This window comes from Bison bison, unplaced genomic scaffold (genome assembly GCF_000754665.1).
Source record: "Bison bison bison isolate TAMUID 2011002044 unplaced genomic scaffold, Bison_UMD1.0 scf7180017864304, whole genome shotgun sequence".
In the NCBI taxonomy this organism is placed as follows: domain Eukaryota; kingdom Metazoa; phylum Chordata; class Mammalia; order Artiodactyla; family Bovidae; genus Bison; species Bison bison.
This window is the reverse complement of record NW_011494876.1, coordinates 8,462,121-8,472,732: the sequence shown is the minus strand read 5'-3', so window position 1 is coordinate 8,472,732 and position 10,612 is coordinate 8,462,121. Positions and strand designations below refer to the sequence as shown.

The 10,612-nt window shown below is 45.4% G+C and overlaps 1 protein-coding gene across 1 annotated transcript in view; it reads right to left on the bottom strand.

Moving 5' to 3' along the window:
- Positions 1-285: 285 nt before the first annotated feature.
- The window catches only part of DNASE1L3 (deoxyribonuclease I-like 3), a 21,070-nt gene continuing 10,743 nt past the window's right edge, over positions 286-10,612 (bottom strand). Inside the window, exons 5-8 of the mRNA XM_010851612.1 lie at positions 9,755-9,867; positions 7,008-7,165; positions 2,041-2,137; positions 286-1,730 (exon numbers count right to left, since the gene is read on the bottom strand). Of these exons, the coding sequence (XP_010849914.1) occupies positions 1,614-1,730; positions 2,041-2,137; positions 7,008-7,165; positions 9,755-9,867 (485 nt within the window). The 3' untranslated portion in view covers positions 286-1,613. The remainder of the gene's footprint in view (positions 1,731-2,040; positions 2,138-7,007; positions 7,166-9,754; positions 9,868-10,612) is intronic.

Below are 10,612 nucleotides of genomic sequence, written 5' to 3'. Positions count from 1 at the left end.
GGACAGACTCAGGTAGTGTCTGGCTCACTTCCCCTGCCTCCCCCCTTCTGGCACAGAGTCTTCCCAGCCACGTTGCTGGCCTTTGGGACAAAGGGATGACCTTTTCTTCAGCAGTGAGCTCATTTGTGAATTGCTTGCTTGACCATTTTGCGCCTTGGAAACTGGAAGTTTTCCTGGGACTGTGAGCACTGCTCATAAGGGGTCACGGAAGCTTTGTAGCCTTGCCACCGCCGGTTCCAGCAAGACCTCTGAGGTTCACTGGATGTTTGGAGAAATCAGGGCATGTTTAAAGCAGGGCACTTTTGATTTTATTCTCTCAGCCAGATGTAACCAGATCTCAAGTATCAGGCTTACAGTCTCTGTTATATCAAAAGTCACATCGCCCTCAATATAATTAGGAAAATCAGCAAAAAGTGGGACTGTGCATATAGTATGCCAGGCTCTATTTCTCAAGATTACACATGGTGCTTATTTTGCAGAGTCTCTCAGGTGGAATGCATCAGCTGATAAGAGGGACCTCTTCTGAGACAGGAAACCAGAGATGGAGGGCTGGGCACAGTGTCCCTTGTCATGGCTTCTTTCTTGGTACTGCTTACAGATTTAGTCCTGCTCATGTACTACTCAGAGAAACAATATAAGGGAAGACAAAGCAAAACAAACCAAAATGGTCACCGTGGATATGGATAAAACGGTGCCTTGCTGCTGGACTCCTCTGCAAGTCTGCAGCTGCGGAAAGATAACAGGGTCCTCCAGTCCCTCCCAGCCTGCTGGGCCTTTGTCCCCCCAGGCCCCCACAGAGCCCAAATAGTGGCCCTGGTAAACATACGACGAGGTGTACGTTAGAGTAGGGTATGGCATATGGCGGTTGCTGAGCCCAGAAGGAGGGAGAGCTTGGGGCATGCAAGGAAGGGGCAGTCCTGCTGGGCTACAGTCCATGGTGGGCAAAGGTAAGGCCGACATGAGAAACCAGGAAATAGAGACCTTCCTGGGCATCCGGATACCCTGGGTGCTCTCCATGTGGTGTCAGGAGCTCCTGAAGGATTTTAAAATGGGGTGGGGATGGGGCTGGGCTGTGGTCAGATTGGAATTTCAAAGGATGACACTGGTGATCGCTGGGCTAGCTGAGTTGGAGGACTGTTTGGAGGCAGGGAGACCAGTGGGAATGGCCTCACCCTGCATCCCTGCAAGATGCGATGGTGGCCTGACCTCACACATGAGGGCCAGGTCCTAAAGCAGTTCATTGCCCAAACCATGGGGTACTGTTGGGGCCTTGGCATCTTGGCCTTTAGGGTCGTTTCCTGTGGAACAGGATGCTCAAAACAGAAAGCCGATGTTCCTCTTCGTGTAGCTTCTCAGCCGTTTGAGCAGTGACACCTGCTGGGGTCAGGATGTGAAGCCCCCAGTTTCCTTTCTAGACATTCAAGGGAGGTTTGGGCTCAAGAGGGAGAATAAAAGACACTCTTCCCAGTTTGGCTTAAGATGAAGTAGATTCAGGTTGAAAAATGGAAGCATTTGGGCCAGTCTTGTTTCCTGAGCACAGGGAACAGTTCATACCTGTTGGAGCTGCTTTATTTAGAGGCAAGAAATAGTTAATAAAAATGGCACCCTTGTATCTAGGCATGACTGGTCTTTTTTTTCTTCTTTGAAGAAACAGATTTTTTGCTGTTGGTGAAGGCCCTCGAAGACTGAAGTTTAAATTCAACTGGAAAGTGGTCACTGACATCCAGGGCCTGTAGAGAAAAGGGAGATAGATTTGGGAATTAGGAGACACCTTGATTTTAGTGACAAATGAATTCAAGCTGAGGGAGGCTGAGAATGAAATGCCCCAAGTCACCCAAAGGAACACACACTGGGAGCATCATCCCTGGACCAGATCAGTCAGAAGTTGAGGCAGGTCTTCAAGTCATGGAATCACAGGCTTTGAGACTCAAGGCCCAGTGGCCCAGGGTCAGGTCTCCATTGGTGACTTAAACCATCGCTGGGTGACACCAACCCATCTTCCCAGGACAGTGGCACAGAAAGATGAGATGACAGCTGTACCTTCGATTCAGACAACCTGTAAGCTTTCTGGAAATCAAAGACGAGGTTTGATTGAGGAACAACAGAGTTGACAATATTTTGTCCTCTAAGCACGATCCTGGAAAAGGAAAGAGAAAAGAATCCCATTAATCCACGCTGTTGTTATCTGAGATCAAACTGGGCTTCTTGCTTGACCTCTGGAATGACTGAACTGCTTGGCCCTTTCACATGGAGTTCCAAAGTCCAGCCCTGGTTTTAGCTTGTGCTGAAGCTCAGAATAGGCCACCCCCAAAATAGGCCACAATGGCATATGAAGAAACAGCTAATGTAAGAGGAACACTCCTTTCTGTCTCCTTGAAAGTAGGAAATAAATCTCCCCTGAATGGTACACTCCCTGAATCTGGAGGTAGAAGGAAGGACAGGCACCCTTATCTCCAGAAATAGGGAATTCAGGCCAACACTTCTGTATAAACAAACTTTGTTACTTATTTAATTGACTACCCCCAAGCCAACACTGTTTAAATTCTTCACTAATTGAGCACCCAAACCTGAGTTTTTGTCCTTTCAATTCCTTGCAATTTTGTTGTTCTTTGTCTAAAAATTATAAAAAAGCCTTCTGTTTTGACCACTGTAAAAAAAATTTAGTTTTATTGGAGTGCATTTGATTTCCATTGTTGTGTTAATTTCAGGTACACAGCAAAGTGATTCAGTTATACATATACATATATTCATTCCTTTTAGATTCTTGTCTCTCACAGGTTATCGCAGAGTATTGAGTAGAGTTCCCTGTACTATGCGGTGGTTGCTCATTGGTTATGTCTTACAGCAGTGTGTGTGTTCATCCCAGGCACTTGATTTATCCCTGTCTCCCACGTTTCCCCTTTGGTAACAGTAAGTTTGTTTTAGAGATCTGTAAGTCTGTTTCTATTTTGTGAATAAGTTCATTTGTATCTTTATTTTTTTAAAATTAGATTCCACATGAGTGACATCATATGATATTTGTCTTTGGTTTACTTCGCTTAATAATCTCTAGATCTACCCATGTTGCTGCAAATGGCATTATTTCACTGCGTATGGCTGAGTAATACTCCATTGTGTATATATATATACACCACATCTTCTTTATGTGTTCCTCTGACAATGGACATTTAGGTTGCTTCCGTGACTTGGCTTTTGCAAACAATGCTGCAATGAACATTGGAGTGCACATATCCTTTAGGATCATGGTTTTCTCTGGATATATGCCCAGGAATGGAATTGCTGGATCATATGGTAGTTCTATCTGTAGTTTTTTAGGGAGCATCCATACTGTTCTCCATAGTGATTGTACCAATTTACATTCCCACCAACAGTGGAAAGTTCCCTTTTCTCAATACGCTCTCTAATATTTATTATTTGTAGACTTTTTGATGATGGCCATTCTGACCCTTGTGAAGTGATACTTCATTGTAGTTTTGGCTTGCATTTCTCTGAAAGTTAGTGATGTTGAGCATCATTTCATGTGCTTTTTGGCCATTTGTATGTCTTCTTTGGAGAAATATCTATTTCGATCTTCTGCCCATTTTTTGATTTGTTTCTTTGACATAGAGCTACATGAGCTGTTTGCATATTTTGCAGATTAATCCCTTGTCAGTCACTTTGTTTGCAAATATTTTCTCCCATTCTGAAGGTTGTCTCATTTTCTTTTGTTTTAGGTTTTGTTTCCTTTGTTTTGTTTATGGTTTCCTTTGCTGTGCAAAAGCTTTTAAGTTTAATTAGATTCCATTTGCTTATTCTTGTTTTTGTTTTCATTACTCTAGGAGGTGGGTCAAAAGAGATATTTCTGCAACTTGACCACTTCTTAGGTCCCATTTCTGTAAGCCCTCTGTGTGTACAAATTGAGATTTGTTTCTTTTTCTCCTATTAGTCAGTATTGTGCCACCTTTATTGTCAGTCCAGCCACAAGAACTCAAGTGGGGTTGAAGGGGGCATCTCCCCCTCCCTGACGAAGACCCTCAGCACAGCACCTGTGGTTGAAACACAGGGTCATCCCTGCTGTGGCCTGTGGGCACCAGGACAGTGTCCCCTGTCCAAGCAGGAGCCCTGGCAGCGGAAGAGATGTGGACATCTCGGCACATAGCAATGTCTGGAGTACTGAAAGATGTTTCCTTTGCAGTTATTTTCATTTTTCCTGATTCAATTTTAGAAAAAGGTCCTGGCTTATCTTTAATATTTCCCTATGCTCCTATTTCATCCGACAGAGTATTCTGCTGACAAGAGAATGAAGGCATAATTTAACATTTTTTGGTTTTCATTGGGCTTACTTTTACAATTATTTTTTGATTGATGACAAGTAATGCTGTTTCCTTGCCTTCAGTTTTGTCAAATTTTCTCTTGAAATTAATTTTATTTCAGTAATAATGGAATAGATTTAAAGACTAATACAGAGAAAAAAGACTATAGTACTGTCGCTTTGCAGTGCTGACAGAGAACGGGAAAGTGGTGGTTAAGTGGAGTCCGATATACCTCAAATGTGGTGACGTGGTTAGGGTCTTCATGGCCCTAACCAGCTGGCTGAAGAGGGACAGCCTGGGCCGGACTGCTCACCCATGACTGTCCACTGAGCCTTCCCCGATTCCAGCCAGCTGACCTAGTTTCCTTTGTTGGCTACCAACACCACCTGGCTAATTTTGACCTCGTCTCCATAAGTAAACTCTTGGCATTCAGGCGGAGGTTTCTTGAAGCCATCCTTTCAGACCCAGAGTGTGAAGAACAGCATAGTTAGGGCTCCCCTATCTTGGACTTATGTTGGTTTTGTGTGTGGGCGAGTCAGGGGATCCCACTAAGCTTCCTGAGGCTGCTTCAGTGCCCAGCCGGCTCTGAGCATCTTGGCGTGTCCACCAGCACACAGCACACAGAGCAAAGATTGCCCCTGAGGCCATGTCATCTTCTCCCTTTATGCCTCTTTACAACCATAAGAGACATATACTGTTACGGAAAACACAGAAAATTCAGAGCAACGAAACAAGAAAGTAATGTTTAAAAAATCATGTAACCCTGTCATCCTTTGGCATACAAGTGCGTAAAACTGGAGGTCGTTTGGGGACCTCCCTTGGGGTGCACTGGCTAAGACTCAGGGGGCCTGGGTTCGATCCCTGTTCAGAGAACTAGATCCCACATGCCACAACTAAGAGTTTGCATGCCACACACACACACACAAAATCCCACATGCTACAGTGAAGATCAAAGATCCTGAGTATTGCAGCTAAGATCCAGGGCAGCCAAATAAATAAATGAAAATAAATGTTAAAAAAATACAATTAGAAAACACATCTGGGAGTCCTTTAGTAAACATCTTTTTTGACCTGCCCCACTGCCCCATCTAATCTATCTTTTCCTGGGATGCACTGTTCTTCTGTGGCATTGCTTTCAGTCACCTCCCTTTCCTCTGCCAGGGAAGAGAAATGGAACCACAGAAGGGATTTACCTGCCAAGTCCACACAGCTGGCATATGCAAGTGGGCGAGGTAGCAAGCAACCCTTTTCAACCAGCTTTGAGGTAGCCCCTCATAATAGGATGGAGGGGGCAGTACCCAGGCCGCTCAGTCTCCTGTAACTCCCCACCTTGGTTCTGCTTTTCCCAGGGCCAGGGCTGTTTCCATTTAGGGAAGCTGGAATGATGAAGTCAGCAGAAGGCACACATGCCCTCAAAGCTCTTAGAGGTAAAAAGGAGGTCACGGGATGAAAATGAAAGTCAGAACTTAAAACTAGAGAAGTGAGAACTGTCCTCTGGGCCACATCATGCTCCTTGGTGGCGTGCTGAGCTCAGGGAATAGCAACCACTCTGAGGACCAGGGCTCCTCGGGACTTCCCCACCCGTGGTTTCTGCTGTGGATGGGCCAGTCATGAATGTTCCCACACTTCAGGTCCTTCCTCACTTTCTACCTTAAGGATGCAACTGATTGAAAATCTCCAAGGAGAGTTTATAAATACTAAAGAATGCTATTATTTAGATGTATATATTTGCATTTAGAATGGTAAAGGATTGCAGATCCAACTCAATACAGGAGACCTGGGTTCAATCCTTGGGTCAGGAAGATCCCCTTGGAGGAGGGGGATGGCAACCCACTCCAGTATTCTTGCCTGGAGAATCCCATGGACAAACGAACCTGGCGAGCTACAGTCCATGGAGTTGCAAAGAGTCAAACACAACTAAGCAACTAAGCACAGGACAGCATAGGAATCCCTGGCAGTCCAGTGGTTGGGACTCAGTGCTTTTACTGCCGTGGCCCAGGTTCAATCCCCGGTCAGGGAACTTAGATCCTGCAAGCTGCACAGTGCAGCCCATCCACCCCTCCCCCACCCCCAGTGTATGGTAAAGCATTAGAAGTATAAATTATCTTGCAGTAACTACTCTCATTTTTAGACTTTCATCCTGAGGAAATCATAAATACAAAATGCATATATATGTAGGGGGTTCGTTACACTTTGCTTTTAATAGCAAACCCTTGGTAATGACCTAATATGCCCAGTGACAGAGAATTGAATGAATAAATTGCAGTATGACTTTGTGATGTAGTACTTAACAGCCAGTGAATATATTGAGCACTTAACTATATTCCAGATACTGTGTTAGATGATTTAGAAGATTTATACATTTTACTTTGTTTAAACCTTGTGTTTAATATAGTCTCTGTTTTACCACTAAGGGAACAAAGACACAAAGAGCTTAGCTCTCTCGGTCCCTGACTTACTAAGTGGTAGAGACAGAATTTGAATCCAGGCCCGTCCAACAGCAAAGCCCGCTCTTGCCACTGCTAAGCTGTGTGTTTAAGGCCACCATATATGGCCATTCACTTTGCATGCTTCACAAAGTACCCAGTGGAAGGGCCTAAAGTCAGAGCAGCTCGGCTCTCCAAGCAGGAGCGTCACCTGCCCGGGAGGAGCCGCCTTTCCCAACGTGCACCAGGCACCGTGTGGGCTCATGGTGGTCTGGCAGACGCCTCCTACCTGTCATAGGCGCAGTTTGTGCTCTTCTTGACCGTGGTGTCCTCTTGGTCCCCGATCAGCCAAATGAACTTGGGGTCCGTCCTCAGGCGGATGTCCTTCCAGGCCTTCTTGGGGACGTAGCTGCAGCCAGCATTGAAGTCACCCATGAAAATGAAATTCTGAAAGACAGGATTTATAACTGTCTCCTATAGGCATTGTTGTCTAACACTTTTATGCAGAACTGGTAGCAGGGACTCCACCTTGCATACCCAGTAAATGATGAGTTCAGTTATCAGCTAAATGTGTCCCCCCGGATTCATATGTTCTAGCCCCCAGTATCTCAGACTGTATTTGCAGATGACCTTTAAAGAGTTAATACAGATAGAATGAGGTTACATATGGGGTGGGCCTACTCTGATATGACTTGTGTCCTTATAAAAAGAGATTAAGACATGGACACAGAGGGAAGACCAAGCCAAACCCTGCTGCCATTCTGGTCTTGAACATCCAGCCTCCAGAACTGTGAGGACAGAAATTTTTGCTGTTTAAGCCACTCAGTCTTTGGGACTTTGTTATGGCAGCCCAAGCAGACTAATATAGGGTCTTAATTTCTTTTTGTTTTTTAAAAGAAGAGGCCACAGTTTAAAACCGAGCCACAGTTCTGATGAGTATTGGATGGGTGAGTATGACAAGGAAGGATGTTCTTAATGGGAAGAAGGATATTTGTTGTAGCTGCTCCCTCCTGTACTTAATCACCGAGTCACTCCAATTGGGAGTACAGATTAAAGATGAAAGAACACAGCTCAGTTATTCCCTCACATCTTTTGCCTCTGTGGGTATAAACATCTGAATGAATCCATGCCTTTTGTTTCCAAGAAAGGAAAAGTGAACTCAGGTGGTGTATTTGGCACTGCTCTTTCCTCTCTCGTTGTGAAGCTGGGAACTTAACTCCTCGTGGGAATTCTGCCTATTGAGGAGGTGCGAAGAGGCTTACGGGGAGGGGCTGATGGAATGAGTTGTCCACCTCTGCCCCAACGCCACCGTCAGAGTCTTCTGTCTCGGAAGTGGTTTCTCCTGTAGGGCTTTTGGAACAGAATTTTAGTATTCTTATGAGAGGAAACAGATTTCCTTGTTAGTGCTATTGTTTGGTGCTGTTGCTGACCTCAGAGTTTTCTTCAAAAACATTTTCCTTTGACTCTGGGTATCATGGTTTTCCCTGAGACTGGTGGGTGCAGTTGAGACAGGATGTCATCCTTAACTGGAGTGTCAGGCAGCTTCTATTTATGTAAGCATGATTTCCTGAGCACGTCCTGTGTGCCAAGCCAAACGTTAAGTATTTTATGAAGTTTATTTTAAATCTGACAATAAGCACTAAGAGGTAGAAGGGACCTTTGTCCCCTGTGGAAAGAGTAGAGGATATAGTGACCTGCTGTAGGCTACTTGACTTGGAATGAAGTTAAGGACTGAATCCAAATCAGCCTCCCTGAAAGCCCCTTCCTCGCTCAGCACAAGAGTTTCCCCTCTAGGTCACTTTTGTACCACTGAGGCCTCCCCTGTACCTGGCATTTAACAGATGCTCCATAAATTCTTGCCAAATGAGTGAATGGAATTTATAATTTAGAAACAAGTGAGTGTTTCTCATACCCTGCCTTTTACAAAACAGCAGTGAAACACACCCCTGCATGCACCATGACCCAGCTCTGTGTCCACACTGTATTGGACTGATTTTGCACTTTGAGCAGCAGAACTGAGGTGGAGGGATTGTGTCATTGGAGTCACATCTTAAAAGGAGAAAGAAGAATGAGGAAGAGCCCTCTGGATCGTTTCCATATGTGCCACACACTTTCATACACCTCACAGCATCTGGGGGTGGAGGGTGGGGTGCCATCGCTGTTTTCCAGATGAGGAAATAATTGAGGCCAAGACGGGTGGTGGACATATTGTTATTCCCCTCTGTGAAAGCACCCCTAGTTTCTTTGAGAAACCATCTTCCTCTTTTACCTGGGTCTGTGAAGTTGGTGTGGAACTGACACAGACTTAACCAATCAGAGCATCTCAACCACCTCATCAGTGATTGGTTCAGGGATGAACATGTGATCCAGACTTAGTCAGTGAGACTCCATCCCATTATATTTGTTCTATTGTGGGACAGAAAACTTGTCAGTTGCTTTAGAAACTGCTGGTGACTATCTTGCCATCATATGGGTGGAGACAGCCTGAAAATGGAGCCCACCAGGGGAATGGGAGGCTAAGAGATGGAGACTGGAGAGAGATAAGACAAGCCCTGATTGCCTTGTCCAACTCTGCCTTTAACCAATGAATTGCTCTTTCTTTTCATGAGCCATTTTGGGATTCTGTCACTTGTAACTGAAAGATTTCTGACATCTCTTTGTCTCACTGTTCTCAATTGTGAAGTTGGAATGATCAAAGTCGTTACCTCATCTGGCTATTGGGAGGATTAAGTAAACTTATCCATGTCCAGCCTTAGCATAGTGCCTGGCACCAGCTATTCATTTGCTCAGTGAATGTTGGCAGCCATTATTAGTGGAGCAGGGTGTGAATTTCCCAAGACCCCCAGGGAGCGTACCTAGGCACATTTAAGCAGAAAGATATTTTGGGCTGAGAAAAGGCCTAAAATGAAGCTCTCAAGTGGTGGTCGTCTGCACAGACCCCGCCTCCTCACCCTCCCTCAGAATTGCTCATCCCCTCTCAGGAACCAGATTCTGCCCCTGCTAGACGGGAATTCAGCAGACATAGAGGGTCATCACCTCTGCATTCCAGCGACGTTTCACATCTGTGTAGACATCAGCCAGCTCATCAATCTCTCTAACGGATGTCTCAGGGGTGGTGTGCAGGGGGACAATCACGAAGTCCTTGACAGCTGAGGAACAGGAAGGAGGCAGAGGTCACACATTTCCTTGTCAAGATTCCATGAACACTGCTTCAGGGAAACAGGCTGTCCCCTCAAAAGGCACGGACTGTGTCATCTAGGGCCCCCCATTTCCAGAAGGTCCAGTGGTCGAGATTTAAATAACCTTATGGTCATTAGGCTGCCATTTTCAGCACACCAAAGCCTCTTTTCTCCCAGTTGCCCTTCCTGACTAAGAGAAAGCTGGTAGACAGTGTTCCTCACTGGCATTGTGGGTGTTTTTATTTTCTCATTTTTAAAAAAATGCCTTGTATTTTCCATTTTTAAAAAAACATTAAGCCTGTTTGACTTTATACTAAGGAAAAAAAACTTTCTAAATAAAAATTAAGAGTTTTCAGTTTATACTCCTTTTATAATTAGAAGGCGGGGGGTGGGGGCGCGCGGGGAAGCCTGAACAATTTTAATTAAAAAGCAGAGTGGCCCTTTGTGGGCCTCCCCAGCAGGAGGACTGAGGGAGCCTAAGTGAGGAGGTGGTGTCTTGCTTAACACCTCCTCCTCAGGCTCTCCCTTGGTCTGCACCTGAGGGCCCTCTCTTCTCAGGAGCTACGTTCTATGAGGCAATCCCTGCTCAAGTCCCACAGTGGAAGTCCATCAGACCAGCAGCCTGCCTCCAAGACCTGCCCTGCTTCAGTAGCCTGTCTCTCACGCTGCTCCTCCCTCCTCCTTCCCACTCCCCTGCCTCTTTTTGGGCCCATGA